General features: G+C 34.4%; 2 protein-coding genes across 2 annotated transcripts in view; one reads left to right on the top strand and one right to left on the bottom strand.

The window, feature by feature from the left end:
- Positions 1-1,157: 1,157 nt before the first annotated feature.
- GlcAT-I (Glucuronyltransferase I) lies at positions 1,158-14,894 on the bottom strand. Its single transcript, XM_069832727.1, has 7 exons — positions 14,601-14,894; positions 12,637-12,698; positions 9,362-9,483; positions 6,735-6,894; positions 5,873-6,019; positions 4,120-4,416; positions 1,158-1,917 (listed from the first exon to the last, which is right to left on the bottom strand). The coding sequence occupies exons 1-7, from the start codon at positions 14,746-14,748 to the stop codon at positions 1,819-1,821; spliced, it is 1,035 nt and encodes a 344-aa protein (XP_069688828.1). The 5' UTR covers positions 14,749-14,894; the 3' UTR covers positions 1,158-1,818.
- Positions 14,895-15,177: 283 nt separating this feature from the next.
- LOC138704639 (putative ATP-dependent RNA helicase DHX57) overlaps positions 15,178-17,761 on the top strand; it is a 40,790-nt gene continuing 38,206 nt past the window's right edge. The window contains exons 1-3 of the mRNA XM_069832726.1: positions 15,178-15,423; positions 15,660-15,771; positions 17,236-17,414. Coding sequence (XP_069688827.1) covers positions 15,317-15,423; positions 15,660-15,771; positions 17,236-17,414 — 398 coding nt within the window. The 5' untranslated portion in view covers positions 15,178-15,316. The remainder of the gene's footprint in view (positions 15,424-15,659; positions 15,772-17,235; positions 17,415-17,761) is intronic.

Below are 17,761 nucleotides of genomic sequence, written 5' to 3' on the forward strand. Positions count from 1 at the left end.
GGTTTACGGTTGTCACACGTATTTCTTTTCAGATTTATCTACAAAGTTTATCAGTTTCCTTCCACCTTCAGAGTCTTAAGTATTCTATTACTTTAGTTTCTGGTATTTGACAGTGCAATGCATTAAAAAGTAAATAAAATGAGGGAATAATAATACGAGCTGCCAAAGTGACTGGAAAACTATTTAAAACTATGTTCTAATAGTTCAATAAAATAATATTAACTAATATCTCACTATCTTCCTTCTCATGCTTTCAAACATGTCACACTTTTTCAAAATTTCTTATCTGAGCAATTACCTCTTCAACAGAAGCGACTCTATCAAGAGACAAACAAAAGATTTCATAAGGTTCCATATCAGATATGGTCCTGCTCATATGATATCATTTTACAAAATTAGCTGCGTGATTTCAAAAGAGTAACATAAATGTCTTTTTTTTTTTTTTTTTTTTCGGAAAAATTAGCCTTAGACCCAAATTTGCAAAAGAGGATTTTCGATTCAATTTTTGGACGAGGAATAACGGTGTGTTGTTCCCTTGAGAAAATTGAAGACCTCCCCAGAATAAGGATGTAACCAACAAAACAGTAATTCACGTTTCAGGAGAAAGCAAAATAATTTCAGAAGCATATTTCATTAGGCCTACACTTACTATCACAACCATTTGACTAAACAAGGATACAAGTTTATTCTGTCATTGAACATAATAATTTATTGTTATTTTCACTTACATCATGTTTCAAGAATCTGATATTACATCCTTTTTCCGGGGAAGGTCTTCAATTATGGAGCATTCTGTATATATTCCACCAACTATTTAAATAGCTTTCCCCTGCCTTTTGAAATGACTTCGCCTTAGGCATTCAAAGTTTCAGGAACTTTTATCATTTTGTATACAGCAAAACCTCGATTATCCGTCCCTTGATTAACTATTCTGTGGATTATCTGTCACCAAAAAAAGAGCATGTTTTTAAGTGCTGTACATAAATGGCTTACATTATTCTTTTCTACCTTTTGAATTGTGCTACCACGATCAGTGAACTTCGCTGAATGCATAACTTTCCTTCGTTTCTATGTCAAGTTTAAATAAATACCTTCACTCCCTTTGGATTATCATAATTTCACGTTGCACTGCCTTTCTCGAATATTTGTTAGTAATCAGAAAACTTAGAATGGATTTAAAAAGTAAATTAGTTGCGAGAAAGTATGCAGAAAAAGAAATCGACTTTTTAAAGCATATTAAATTGCGCGAGATAGATTTAAGTGCATTAAAATCGATAATCGATCATATGGATTATTCGTTTTTTATTAACTGTTCACTATGTCCCGTCCATTAAAAACGGATGATCGAGATTGCACTGTATCATAAAATTGTTCTTTATACGAGTACATAATGATACAAAATAATACCTCACAAATGAATCCGATACACAAAAATAAAACAAAAGTACTTTTTGTGATAATTTAAATATTGCGCATCTTGACACACAACCTTTTTAGCACTCTTTTCCTTGTAAAAAAATGGAAGATATCAAGAACAAATATCACATGTAACAGATGCTAGTGACTCTCGATGCATTCACAGGAATGAATTTCTACTTTTTAGAGCACCTGTTGAAGTCAGAGACTACCAATACTTCCTTCTCACTGCTTTCACAAAATGTCACACCAGTAACTGTGATAAAAGAGCTCCATTCAAAGATTTCCATAAGCTTCTGGAATGAATTACATTGAAATTCCACCATCACGTTCATTTTCCCTCGTACATGGAATGTTCACCAGCTTGAGCAAATGCAATCTGCATTGTACGACGAATGTGATTTATACCTCCATTCCTGCATCTGACCTCAAGCCTTTCTTGTTCAGATTCTTTTCAGATTGCAGGCGAGCACTTTCCGTTCTTGTGTGCCACACATAAATCTGTCAAAAAATAAACTTATTAATTTTAGATTAGATTCTCGACAGTGAGTTTGGACTGTATTGGTTCTGTATTGGCTTCACATTAAACCAAACACAGAACCATAGTTCTTGTTACTCATAAATATGTAATAATGTTTCATATTCCTCAGAAGTGTAAACCAATGAACACAAAATTTAAATGCATAAACAGCTGAAGAAGAGGAGCAAAAGAGGAGGAAGAAAAAGAAACTAATAAGAGGAGATAGTAGGAGAGAAAAAGAGGGGAGCAGAGAGAGGAGGAAAGTGTAGGAGGAAGAACAAAAAGACAAAGTAGAAGAAAACAGTAAAATATAGAGCTTTTAAAAAAACATTCAATATTTTGAGAGGTGTAGTGTTTATCAAAACAAGGAAACCAAGTCTAACTTAATAAACACGGGTCCTAAAATTTAAATCTTCTGAAATATAAGTACTTGTTCATCAACATCATACCAGATGATCAATGTGATTTCCATTAACACTTAAGCAGTCACGTGTGATGTTGTCAACAGCCCAATCACACATACAGAGCTTTAACTACATATTGAGTATGCCTGTACTTCTGAAACTTTGAGTACCTTTCTTAGAATAGTGATATCCTGAACTAGCACCAACAGATAGCATGCGTGTACTTTGAGAGATGCGCTTTGCGTGTGCATTTGTTTTCCAATATATAAACATTGAGGACTTACGTTGTATTAGTATGTTAAATACTCTTAAAAACAACTCAAAATGCCAAATTTTTGTTGTGTTCCTATATGTAAAAACCAGGGAGAGCTTTTTGCCTTCAATTAGATCCCGAAAGATTCTGAATATATGCTTTCAACCTTAAAAAAATATAACTAATTAAATTGCGCCTATTAAACAAAAAGAACTACTTCAAATAAGAAATTGCTGGCTACAGTTTCATTTTGGAAGAGGGCAAAGAAAAAAATTTTAATAAAAACGTATGCAATCTCGACAGCAAGCTATGTTAGTTTAGACTGTATGCAGTACTTGTAGGAGTCCCCGAATTTTACGACTGCATTTCACAATGGAACGATACTTGGCCTACAGTAAACTCTTGATGAACTGGGATGTTTATTATTTAGGACGATCCGTAGTGAAAAAAAAAATATATATAGTCTTACAAATAATATAGTCTATGTAACTTATGGAAACCATGTTTTAACTTCAAATTTTCAAAATCATCATACATAGTATTCAAAACCGCATGTCCTTAACCTACAAAATGCATGAATAATCGTGATACTACTATGATCATATTGTATCATCCTATTAAAAATTGCGTTTGTTCTTTCTGCAATTAGAGAAAAAAAGTAATAGGAATTCAAGCCCCATATTCCCTCCCTTATAAAGTAATATATTGATGGCTGTAATTAAAGACGCAATATTCACCTTCGACAAAGATCCTTTTTTTTTTATTTGTACACCTCGTTCTCAAAGTTCTCGTATAGGTTCATGAACATTCAATTTACTCGTATCTATATTCTATATCCCCATCCATCTCTTCAGGGGAATACCTCAGTATTATACAAGTTTACGCTATTATTTATTGTAAATTAAATTAAATTAAATTATGAGGTAAGAAAATACTGAATTCTATTAAATTATACCAGGTTATACAAAATAATAATAAATATAATATTGACACGCACAGAAAACCAACAAGCGGGAGAATGTAATGAACAGTAGCATGTGACATAATATAGCCCTGTGCCACATGGAACGCTTCTGCCATCTAACTGTAAAACTTCGTATAAGACACCTCTATTGGTAAGGCAACAATAACCGTAAACATGTTTGAAATCGGAAAGCACACACTCGAGATAATAACAGTTTGAGTGGTGTGGGGTGACGAAGTGTGATTATTGTGGTAAATAGTGACAGTGACTAAATTGACCATACTTGTGTAACAAATAATAACAATTGCATATAAACCTAAAGAAATCATCCTCTGAAATTCAACTGAATAGAAAAGAACTTACACACTCAAGTTCACAATTTCTGTAACACAGTAATTTTATTTCTGAATTCTTACCTTCACAATAATAGTAACTGAACATGTAAAAAAAATTACAATAAAAAAATTAATTAATTAATTAATTAAATAATATAATAATAATAATAATAATAATAATAATAATAATAATAAATGTTGGTTGGTTTCACTGGACTAAAACTAACCTTTGTGCAATTGTTAGCCTTAGGTTCCAACTGTTCTGTTGTTGTAAGATGGCGGAGAATCTCTGATTCCTGATAGCCACTCTGCACATTGAAGGAGAACTTGGCTTCTGGATGCTTTAGGAAGTGCGACAGGTTTATTGCAAAGCCAGCCATGTCCACGGGAAATGGTCTCTCTGGACGCCACACACTATTCCAACCGTTCACATGACCTGTCTTGGGATCCAATATTGGTTTCTCGACCAACAGACCTCCTGCGAGACCAACTGGCCACACACTTACGATTTGTGTGTCTCGCATCTGAAGAAAAAGAGAGAAAAAAAAAAAAACATAAATATCACTTACCATGAACTGCAGACATGTTACATACAGAATGTCTGAAATAATGCAATAAACTTCTGTGTTGTACATGGGAGCAAAAGAAATACTAAACATAAAATTTGCCATATATTTCAGTGTAGTAGAGCTACAAGTTTTTCATTTCAATGCTTCTCGTCAGATTGCAACAGTTCTCAATTATGTCATTTATACGTTTTTATGGGGGTTTGAAGGGGAAAAAAGTATTAAGTGAGAAAAACGTATAACTGAAATGGCAGTTAATAACATCTGAAATAGTATATGAAGACTATATAGAATCAATTACCAGCAATTAAGTCAATTTAGTAAAATATTCACAAGAGAAATTTCGAGCTTCATAGTTAAACTATCTTTCAAGCTATAATACTGTACTCAAATTTACAACACATATTCTTGAAGAATTTAAGATTATTTCTAGGAAATCTCAGCTATCAACGCTGCCTGATATATTGCATTTCAAACTTCAAACCAGAAAATTTTACCTTGCTCACTTGTCCTGCATGTTCATTTAATAATATGTGATTATATATATATAAACAAAAACAAAAAAACACGCACACACACACACACGTCAGCCTGGGTAGCGTAGTCGGTATAGTGCTCGAGGTTGCAGGTTCGATCCCGGCCCAGGTCGATGGTATTTAAATGTGCTTAAATGCGACAGGCTCATGTAAGTAGATTTACTGGCATGTAAAAGAACTCCTGCGGGACGAATTGATATAACCTTGGCAGTTGCGAGTGTCGTTAAATAAACCATAATTTAATTTTTAATAAACACACACATATATATACATACATACATATATAATATATATATATATATATAAAATACAATATTGAAAAGTATTTTGACCTACTTATGGCTGTGGAGTGTGTCAACAAATTTAGGAAATTACACAAAATAAGCTGCTGTTTTCATCCTACAATCAACACAGTTTATTTTGTGTAATTTCCTAAATATAGTCAATAAGGATGATTTCTGTTCTCTCTTGAAGGGTATACACTATTTTAAAATAATTTAACACACAAACACAACTATCACATGAAATATTCAGTAGTCTTTGTAGCTTTATTCTCTTCAGCTCTAATCAACAATAACAACAATCCATGTTGCCAGGCGACGATAGAAAAGAAAAGATGCGAAAACAAATGAATGAGGTGTATAAACAATTGAATACTCTTTCAAATTTAAGTATCATTAGATAAGGGTGACATTTGAAATTTCAAAGTGGGGGCAACTGGGGGTAAGAGGGTGAAAACTAATATGCAATTAAGATTGGTTTTAAACTTCTCCCTCAATATCTAAATTGACGTGTTTTTTGTTTAATTAAATTGAATTTAAATTATTTAGACTGGGAAGTTTTGAAATGAATGCTATGTATAATGAAGTCAAACGTACCTCTTCAAATAACTCCAAGCTATATGTGTTGTCATCATCTGCAAAGTAGATTACTCCTTTATCTACATCAGGTTTCAGATTATTTCTAATCCACTGCAGCGCTGTATTACGCTGCTGAACACCTCTTGGCTTCTTCCACATCCCTTCCTAGTAGAAATAAGGTTATTTTTTATCATTAAAGGTTTACTGGGTTTTACTGTGTACTGCAAAAATACAGTGTGTTTTAGTGGATCCTGTGTAAGAAATGGAGACATGCTTTTGGGAAGAATATTAACAATTTAGAGCAATAAAAAATGTCATGGCAGAACCTTACACGATAAAATACACGATTCAAAAGGATGGTGCAAAAGTAAACTTGATTTATTCATAACTGAAGCAACTGAACACATCTGTATTAACAAGAAAAGACACGTTTTATTGTACACTACAAAAGCTCGATTTGAGACCCGTTGGTGACACAACAGATGTCGAGATGGTAGTCCAGTTTTATCCAGACTCATGCCAGCATGTTCTCATTGACTCCACTGCTTTTGTGATGCGTCGTCTCAGGTCGTTCAGGTTCTGAGGCATGGAGGTGACAGACATGAAGTCCTTAGTATATCCTCACAGAAAGAAATCGCAGTTTAAGTCTGGCAATCGTGGAGTCCACAGTGACACTGGTGAGTTATTTTATCCTATATGGTCTGGGAGGGTATTAATACACTTCTATAAGATACAATATACTATGGATTATGGCACCTGTAGTTCCCTACTAGTCCACCTTGTTGACTTGCTAGGACTACGTTCTGGTGCTGACATTATAGCCATAATGCACACTTTTCATTTAAAAATTATTAGATCCACATAAACGACATGAGCTAACCTTTTCGTTAAGTTTCCATTCTTTAGGCGTAGCTGCCGACAGATGTGTATGTGTAATACCAGATTGTTTCAAGATGTTAGCTACTATAGATGAGGGACCATCAGCATCTTCAACTATGATCCAATGTAGATTAGGAACCAGCATGAAAGTGTGTGATAATCTGTAAAGAGAAATGTTAGTGTTTTTCAACAATCATCTTTTATTTTGTCTCACAAATCCATAAATAAATCTATATTTGTCTAAAGTATTTCACATGCAGGACTGAGACATGGACATTTACAAAAAGACAAATCAGTAGACTTCAGACTGCAGAAATGAGATTTCTAAGAGGTATTGTGGGTAAGACAAGCATGGATCAAATAAACATGAAAAAAATTAGAGAAGTATAAGTTGAAAATTTACAGATATCTTTAAAAGAACAATGATTGAGATGGTTTGGTGGAGTGAAAAGGATGGATGATGAATGACATAATATCCAGGAAAGTGCTGGCATCAATAAAAAAGAGGAAAGAGACCAAGAAGCAGATGAATGGACCAAGTAAAGAGGGACATCGAAAGAAGAGAAAAAGAAAATGGAATAATTCAAATATGGAAGGATAGGGAAAAATTGAGACTGCCACTATAACTTGTTTGCCAACACGAGATATTTTTTATAAAAATAAAATACATTACCTAAATTAATAACACAAACAATGAATAATTAAAGTAAATATTAAGGAAATATAACAAAGTAGTAGTTGTTTTCTAGTGCCAGGCGTTTGACAAAGTCATTTGACCTCTTGCACTCCAATATTTTTCAAAGTTATTATCATGACCAGCCACTGAAGCACAGATTTTGAGGTGTTCCGAATCCATTTCTTGGTTTGAGTTGCACAATGGGCAGTTAGGGGACTGATATATTCCAATTCTATGTAGGTGTTTGGCCAAACAATCATGGCCTGTTGCCAATCTAAATGCAGCTACAGACGATTTTCGTGGTAAATCGGGAATTAAGGCCGTGTCTCAAAGCTACATTTTCAGCTGAAGTGAACTAGATTGATGACTAAATAGCCGGATGTGACGTCAGAAGTTATGATCCAAAGCTACATAGTGCATACCAGTCAAGTCCGTAGTAGCTAGTAAACGAAAATGCTTGCTTGATTGTTGACTTGTTCACTAAACAAACATGGATACCTCATCAGCAATTGGGGTTATGAAATCTGAAAATGCTTTGGAAGTGAAATAATGTAAATGTAATGTAGAATAACACGTTAACTTTGAACACTGACATTGTTAGTACCTTGTGTACAATGTTTTAAACATTATTGTAATATATTAAGCACTCATCTTTTCCACATAATTCGTAATAAAACTGCATTAGGACACTGTCTTCTTAATTCAGTGCTGCACCATGATGTCATGGTTTTTAGAAAAATAGTCTATGAAGAAGGCCATGTTTCAAGCATACATTTCCAAAGCTCCCTAGTGTGTAGTTTACAAGTCACCTAGTTGCTAGTCACTAGTGTGTAGTATGGACTTGAACTTTGAGACACGGCCTAACTGTGGATTTTGATGCAGAGAGTTCCATTTTTCCCTTGTGATTGTGTTGTCAAATTTTGTTTGTTGAAGTCTAAGTATGTAGATTTAATAAATCTCTTCACAGAGTAATAGGTAGATTTAGTAACAGGTCTGTAAGTAGCAGTGCTGCCCTTCTTTGCTAAAGCATCCGCATTCTCGTTTCCCAGGATTCCACAATGGGATGGTATCATTGGAATACAATTCTTTTATTGAGTGATATTAATTGAGAGAGCATTTTAGTTATTTCTGTTGTTTGAGATGAAGGTGTGTGTTTAGAGACGATTGATAGACTAGCTGCTTTGGAGTCTGACAATATAACTGCATTTTTAAATTTATTGATGTGGCATAGAAGATTCCTGAGACTTTCACTTATTGCAATGATTTCTCCATCAAAACTTGTTGTTCCATCCCCAAGAGATCTATAAAGTGAGAAGAGACAGCACGTAACACCTGCACCGGCACCTTGTTCTCTGGAGATCAAGAATCCATCGGTGTATAAAGGAAGCCAGTTTTGTGGAGGGTACCTAATATTAATTGTCTCTAAAGACAATTGTTTTAGTATTTCAGTGTTTACTTCTGATTTCAGTATTTCTTCCGTTAAATTTAGATTATATTCTATATTTAATAGAGTTAAAGGGTTTGGTTTAATTTGTAAGTTTTCTTTTAAATTCGGGATATTGATTTTCTGTTTTAATTCTTGAACCATGGATATGAAACTTTTTTGAGTTTTCAATCTACAGAGAGCACTGTATGAATGCCAATTGTTTCCTGGTAATCTGATAAGTTTTTCATATTGAATCAGTGCTTTTTCTTCTATTGTCATTTTGATGCTGTTAATATTAGTGAGGAATCTCATAGAATCTATTGGAGTTGTTTTGATTCCACCAGTAATGAGTCTGAGAGCTTGGTTTTGAAATATAACAAAGTTATTAAGTTGGTTCATCACATATTTGGCTTAATCAGTACTATTCTTAGTTTACAAACCAGTCCCAACAAATTGCCTCTTTTATATCTCATCCAAGCAAATGCCGGAAATTTTCAAAATAAGTACTACTGTATCTTTTTATTACCGTGTCAAGTCTGCTTTCTGAACTGGCCTGGCATATGTTGGCGTAATTGCGTAGATCACAGGTAACTGAGATGTAAATCTTGCTGACCTCAGAGATCTGCATTCTGCAGACAATTTTGCTAACTGAAAGAAAACAATTACACAAAAGATGGTTAGATAAATCAGTCAAAGTGATTTAAATACATCATTCTTACATCTCCACTTAAAAACACATTCTAACTGATCAAAATGTCTACTTAAGCATAATATACCATCATCAACATCACCACCACCCCCATCATCATGTCCTTGTTATCATTATTTACTGTCATTGACATCATCATCAGAACATGGAGAAGTGATAGTAGGAGGAAGAATAAAGTATATAAATGCCAACAAGACGAATAGCATGGTCATAGGAAAAAGTAAAGAAGGTAAACTTGCGAATTCTAAATGAGGAAGTAGAGCAAGTGGACAGCTTCAAATACTTGAGGTGTATATGAGCTGCTGCCAAGAAGTGAAAAGGAGGATAACAATGGCCAAGGAAGCTTTTAATAGGAAAAGGAACATCTGCGGATCTCTGGAAAAAGAACTAAGGAAGAGACTAGTGAAGTGCTTTGTGTGGAGTGTGGCATTGTATGGGGCAGAAACATGGATATTACGACGAAGTGAAGAGAAGTGACTACAAGCATTTGAAATGTGGATATGGAGAAGGATAGAGTGTGTGAAGTGGACAAACAGAATAAGAAACGAAGATGTGATAGAAAGAATGATGCTGAAACTGATCAGAAAGAGGAGAAGGAATTGGCTGGGTCACTGGTTGAGAAGAAACTGCCTTCTGAAGGATGCACTGGAAGGAATGGTGAACGGGAGAAGAGTTCGGGGTAGAAAAAGATATCAGATGATAGACGACATTAAGATATAGCCTATGGATCATATGAGGAGGCAAAGAAGAAGCAGAAAACAGAAAAGACTGGAGAATGCTGGGTTTGCAGTAAAAGACCTATCCTAGGGCAGAACACTATAAATGAATGATTGAATCATCATCATCACCACTGTCACTGTCTTTGTTCTCGCCATTGTTACTCATATTATCATTGTCATCATCATTATCATTAGGAGTAGACAAACTCCAAAATGCTCCAGGAAGCAGTCTATTTTTTTTTTTTTTTAAGAAATTGAAGAAAAAACTCACGCATTAGATTGAATCTTTCAGTTGTCATGACGACTGTGCTATAGACTGTTTATCCCAGATCATCGTCATCATTGTCTTCAACAAGATCGCCATAATAAAAAAAATATAACACCATTAACATTAATAATAAACTCATACAGTATTATTAAGGACAATTCAATTCTATGTGTAAAAAAAAATCATAAATACAGGCACTAAAAGAAAATAGAGGTACAAACACAGCAAAACAGGCAAATGGCTTAATAAAATAATAAAATCAAATTTTGCATCTTCATGATGTATTTTCTGGAGTCATACATAAAATAAATTCCTAATTAAGAAGAGTAGCCTATATACCGGGTGTTTCATGAGGACTAAGCCTAATAAAGATTTTAGGAGGTGGCAGCGTGGACTATTCTGAGCAGGCCTAAATCAGTTCATATATAAACTTGTATCCAATTTTCAATGGTTATGGAGATACAGCTGTCTGAATATTACGAGCCTACATGTAAAATGCTTTACAAAAGGTATCAAGGAGAGACAAATGACTTATTGGCTGATTGAAAACTTTACAAATCATCAACATCGCTATTGTCAAGAGAGTTGAAAAGTGCATTGAAGTTAGTGGTGGAATTTTTTAAGCATTACTTTGAACTGTTGCAAATTACACTGAAATGCATTTCAAAAAAAGTTTTCTGCTAAAAAAAAATTACCGATTCTAGTTAACTGAAGTGCCCTGAATACGAATCTGTATTCATATTTTCTGTATCACGTCAGGTTTTTCTGTAACTTTGAAAAGAAAAATGAAAAAAATGTCAAAATTGGCAAAGTTCATGATTTAAAAAAAATGTAATGCGATACTCTAACTTATATGACTGCTTTCAGGTATTGAAGGTCGTTCAATCCGAGCCTGTATTCAGATTTTCTCTATCGCTCCAGGTTTTCCTGTATTTTTTGGAAATAAGAATGAAAGACTTCAAAATTTAAACAGGATTTCAAAAACGTCAACTGGGGTATACTATTTTTAAAAACATATTTTAACATATGTATTAATAAAAATTATTTTTATATAATTAATATAATGCTGTAGTATTTATATTATATTACTTACTTACTTATGGGCTTTTAAGGAACCCGGAGATTCATTGCTGCCCTCATATAAGCCCGCCATTGGTCCCTTATCCTGAATAAGATTAATCCAGTCTCTATCATCATATCCCACCTCCCTCAAATCCATTTTAATATTATTTACCCATCTACGTCTCGGCATCCTCAAAGGTATTTTTCCCTCTGGCCTCACAACTAACACTCTATATACATTTCTGGATTCGCCCATACATGCTACATGCCCTGCCCATCTCAAACGTCTGGATTTAATGTTCCTAATTATGTCAGGTGAAGAATACAATGCGTACAGTTGTGTTGTGTAACTTTCTCCATTCTCCTGTAACTTCATCCCTCTTAGCCCCAAATATTTTCCTAAGCACCTTATTCTCAGACACCCTTAACCTATGTTCCTCTCTCAAAGTGAGAGTTCAAGTTTCACAATCATAAAGAATAACTGGTAATATAACTGTTTTATAAATTCTAACTTTCAGATTTTTTGACAGCAGACTGGATGATAAAAACTTCTCAATCGAATAATAACACGCATTTCCCATATTTATTCTGTGTTTAATTTCCTCCCGAGTATCATTTACATTTGTTACTGTTGCTCCCAGGTATTTGAACAATATCATTTAAACAATCAATAGATGCCTCGCCTTCATACCTTCAGTAAGGCATTTTATATGAAACATTCAAACAGCTGTATATCCACACCCATTGAAAATTGGACACATGTTTATTATTACCTCCTAAAATATTCACAATTCCTGCTAAAACACCCTGTATATTATGTTGTCATTATCTATTAGTAATCATGTCTGAATTATTACTTTCTTTAGTTCATTTTTAGACCTATATATCTTGTGCTTCTGAAACTCGAGAACATGTCACGTTGCAGTGATAGTTAATGTTGCAATATAAATAACACAGAATTATTATTGAAATTAACAAAAAAGTAACTTCGCCAAAGCTGTATTTAAAATGACAAGTGATGTAGAGCTAGAAATGTAACTCACACTTTGTTTAAGAGCTGCAATTTCTAATTCTGGAGACAATCCTTCTGACAACCCTATTTTTCCTGAAACAGAAAAGCAGTATAATAAGTCATTTAATATCAAACCAACAAACATAATCAGCCCTCATGCATTAGACTACTGTTCCTTACTTCCAAGATTAAGATCTTGCGACATCTCTTTTGCCTATTGGTCTGTAATTTCACAATATGTAGACATAGTATTATAGAACTTTTCTATGACAGCACGAAATCTATTTATTCCTACAGTCTTTTTATTTTACCTTATTAATGAAAGGTATTTAATATGTCTTCAATTAAAATGAAGTCCTATTTTTAGTAGTATGAAACAAATCTCCTCAGCATTCAGAGTAAGTAACTGACAGGATATTGTGCCTTTAAAAACCACGTGCATAGGAGGAACTTCATGATAGAAACAGTAAGCATAGGCTTTGTATGCCAGGAGATGACGCTTAGAATATAGGGTCATTTAGGAATATGATGCATTCCACAAGGTTCTGTGCAAGGGTCTTTCATTTTCCTCATGTATATATAAATAACTTACCTAGCTGTTTACTATGGAAGCTGGTACTATGAGGGTCATTTAATAAGTCATCGCAACTGTATTATATCAGCCAATAAAGCTGCAGGAATAGAAATTCATTACATGCGATTGAAGGTCACTGGAATGTGCTTTGCAATGCTAGTACCAAATTGGGTCTGGGTACAGGAGGCAATGAGTAAGGGAAATTGAAAGATGCGTAAATAGAAATCATTGTTTTATTATGCACAGAAGGAAACAAAGTACGGTACATTACTCATAGTTAACATCCTTCAAAATAATACCCCAAGGCTTCTACACATCTTTGTCAACGATGATGAAGGCGCCGGATACCATTGGTTGTGTGCGATTTGTCTACGTGTACCATCGCTCATCGAAATGCTATTAAGATGTTCTCCCTGTTTGCAAACTGCTTCCTACGCAGCGGCTTCAATTGCAGAATGAGATCATAGTAGCATGGACTGAGATCAGGCGAGTAGGGAGAATGTTTCATTGCACTATCACCCAATGCTTCTCGTAGCTCAGAATGACACTGACGAGCATTTCTAACATGAATAACTGAAATTTTCACGTATGACCATTGTTCAACTTTACTTACATCCATCTTGGAGCACAGCCCTTAGCACACTAACTTTTTCGTGTGCTGTCAACTTGCCATCACTGCACACAGACGCAATCTGGCGATGGCATCTGTATAATGTACAACAGGTTTTCAAATGTATAAACTGAACTAACCACATTTTCGGTTATTCGGAAGATATAACATAGTTGCTATGACTTATGAAATGACCCTCGTATATGCAGATGATACCACTCCTATCACAGTAGAGGATTAAGGAGTATTCAAAAGGAAATGCAGTTATTAAATTTGGCATTTATTTACATTTGTGTTATCAAAAAATGGTCTGATGTATTTACGTAGGGCCTACTTGATTTCTAGTCGCGCCATCGTACCCTAAACAAAATACAAATTGAGCGGCGACACCAATTTCCCATTGGAATAATGCTGGAATGATGCTGTGAAAGTGGTGGTTGGCTTTCCTTTGGTGGCGCAGTTCTAAAGAATTGCCTTAAATTTAATGCGATGCGCAACATCATTCATTAAGTAAAACTGGATTCCAGTTCTTAGACTGTTCCCAACTGGAAGTGTCATCGCGTGTCCTTGTGTATGACATTTAAGAAATTACTTACACTAGCTTTACAAATGACCTTCATTCTTTGCATGATGTGTACACGGCCTATTAAATGCATTCTTAATAATGAAATCGTCCATAAAAGTTGTAATTTCAAGTTTCCCTCTCGCACCTCCTCCCGGCAATTTGAGGTTATAAATCGTATTTTAGGGTAAGAATTTATAGAAACGTCAGATAGTTTAAGTATTCATACTTGACAGTTCATTTCCTTACCTCTGTTCCTTAGACTAGTGAACCATATTATCACTATTGCAACAATTAGTACAAGTAATAATCTTCTTTTCATTCTCATGTCCTGTGATGGCACTGCCACGTTTAATTTATTGTGTGCTATTTCTCGTAGCATTACTTTAATTATCATGCAGTTTAACACTGATATAACTATTGTTAATTACGTATAATAGTGATGCTAACTATGCACTCATCACTCCGATGAGGTAATGACAACACATCATTCACATTATGAACCTGTTTTGTTATTACAACAAACCGTCACCATTCCCTTTCCACTGTCGTCTCCAAGTACGACCCAACACAATCATGATAGCCAACATTATTATGAATTGTGTTATATTAATTTGCGTTCTCATAAGTTTTCTGTATAAATCACTAAGCATAATTAGAGTAATTTATATTATAGTGCGTTATTACATAAAAACTTGTAGTCTGATTGAATAGCAAGCGATTACGGAATTAGATTTTAATACAAGAACAGTGGCTAGCCTGAAGCCATCTTTCGCTGACAGAAGACAGATGAAGTACGAATGCAGCGTGGGACGTGTGAATTGTTGTGAGGATTGTGGTTATGTTATACTACATCATAGTTAAGAAAAACTGTAATAGCTTATTCCAGAATTTAGAATTAACTTAGTATTCCATTTATTTTATATACATCTTCCATTCTCTACATTCTACTTCCTGAACCAAATATGAGCGGAAAGAAAATCGTTAAAGGAGGAAAATCCAAAAATTCAGGATCCACTGCAGACGACGAAGAATTAATATTGAAATTTAAACAAAAATACACTGATTCTGGGTGAGTTTTTTTTTTCATATTAGAAATAGTTATGTCTTATGTGCTGACAATTTTTATGAATGTCAGTTGAATGTACCTATAAATGTTACATGTTACGTAACACCATGTTCTGTTTCAACATGAGACGAAATCCTCACCCCCCCTATCATTTTTGTAGGCTTATTTATATAATTTTGTTTTACCGGTAGGCCCTATATGAAATTTAGACTTATGAAATATATGAATCTTATTTGTAGGAGCAGCTGCAGCAGCCGCCCTAGCCAGCACAAAGTAGAGATGCAGACGCTGTATCTTAGCAAGAATTCAGAGAATGTGGTTTTGGAAACGATAAAGAGTATACGTGGTGCAGTAAGTGATTATCAAGTATTCTGAGCTCAATTTAAAGGGAGTCTCATTACAATTTATCAGCATTGCGGAAAACTAGTTTATTGTGTATTTATAAAATTTACAACTATTTTCTCACAATAGAATGGTTTACCATTATTTCTGTGTAATGTTGTTGTTTTCTAATGCCAGGCGTTTGACAATAAAGTCATTTGACCTCTTGCACTCCAATATTTTTCAAAGATATTATCATGACCAGCCAATGAAGCACAGATTTTGAGGTGTTCCGAATCCATTTCTTGGTTTGAGTTGCACAATGGGCAGTTAGGGGACTGATATATTCCAATTCTATGCAGGTGTTAGAACTGGAATATATCAGTGTAATGTTTGAGTGCGGCAAACAGTTTATTCCAGACAGAAAAAAAAAAGCTCAACATTGTCAAATCTTGTAGTTATAGAAGGTCTATGTAGTGGTCATTTTGATTATTGTATCTGAAATTGCCTTCAGCAGTGGTTTCAGATTTAGTTGCAAGTTAAAACAAATTTGTACATATATACAAATACCAATTCACATATCTGGGAATTTCTGTAACACAAGACAATGACGAACTGACTGATGTACAAAGAAGGATTGATTTAGCAAATCAAAAGTTATTTTACCCTCGTCAACGAAATGAAATCTAGATCAGTTCATAGAAAGACCAAAATAATGTTTCATAAAACTATGATCAGATCTGTACCTGAGTATGGGAGTGAGGCTTGGACTAAATCCAAACATTCAGCTGAGATTATTATCGGTAGATTTGAAAGGAAGATTTTGAGAAGAATTTATAGGCCCATTAATGAGAATGGTTAATAGAGAATTAGGAGAAATGAGGAATCGAAATTGCTGTATAAGGATCCATATCTGGAAACTGTAGTACATTTAAGGCTGGACATATTGTTAGGATGGAAAATGTTAGGCTTCCAAAGAAAGCTCTGGAAGCAACATTTCGTGGAAAGAGAGTCAAGGGAAGACCAAGAAACAGATAGGAGTATTCAGTCAGCAGAGATTCCAGTAATTTATTCTGGTATGGGTGGTTTACACCAAATGTAGGCCTACTACTCTTATAGGTGATTTGCAAACTAGCCTATACAGAATGCTTCAAAACTTACATCGCAGAGTTTTAGGGTAGATAAAGCGTAATGAGTACATTCCTCACATGTTATGACACGAGAGGTAAAATACAGCTTTCCATAGGTACCCATCATATGATATGTATTCCAAAACATTAGCTGGATTATGTTGTAACATTCCAGAATTCAACTATCATAAATTCTCAAATCTCTTAATAAAGTAGGTGCGTACTTGTTTATTGAAGTTAATTATTTCACCATAGAAATAAAAGAAATACTACTGAATTCTTATCATTGAAATAATGAAATTTATATTGTAAGGTAGATTAATTAACCAGCTTAAGTGTTTAATGTTTTTATTATTGTTTTTAGGATTTCTCTTTGAGAGATAGATCATCCTACAGAGATGAAGGAGAGAACCTGAGTCGACAATATTGGGTTGATCGTGGTCATTTGGTGGTGCAAGGAGGCATTGATTACTCTGCCAAGCATACCAATCCTAGAATATCACATGAGCACATAAATACGTATGCTTTGGCAAAACTTGAAAGGTATTTATGCGAGCTTCAAATAATGAATTATTATACTACAGAAGAAAACTAACATTATATGTACAAACTCCTTAAATATGCATATAATGCAATACCGGTACCTATATAAAATCTTCACCCTTGGTTGCTAATAACTTGAAACACAGTTATATAATGGTAGCATATGATTTGCAACAAAGGAATAAAACATGCAAATACAATATATTCTTGATTATCTGGACCAGAGATGCAGAACTCTGCTACAATTGAAGCACACGTCATACCTCGGAACACGTAATTCATCCCTTCCCTTTAACTCTCGCGTCATTGTACCTTAGGGGGAGAGGAAAAGATAGAACAGTCTGTAT

Source organism: Periplaneta americana, chromosome 8 (genome assembly GCF_040183065.1).
Source record: "Periplaneta americana isolate PAMFEO1 chromosome 8, P.americana_PAMFEO1_priV1, whole genome shotgun sequence".
In the NCBI taxonomy this organism is placed as follows: Eukaryota; Metazoa; Arthropoda; class Insecta; order Blattodea; family Blattidae; genus Periplaneta; species Periplaneta americana.

Coding starts and splice junctions, on each gene's coding strand:
- GlcAT-I (XM_069832727.1), bottom strand. CDS start 14,748: ATGATAATTAAAGTAATGCTACGAGAAATAGCACACAATAAATTAAAC. Junction 6,895..9,361: donor CAGAAAGCAGACTTGACACG/GTAATAAAAAGA, acceptor TTCTCTTTACAG/ATTATCACACACTTTCATGC. Junction 6,020..6,734: donor AATGGAAACTTAACGAAAAG/GTTAGCTCATGT, acceptor TATTTCTACTAG/GAAGGGATGTGGAAGAAGCC.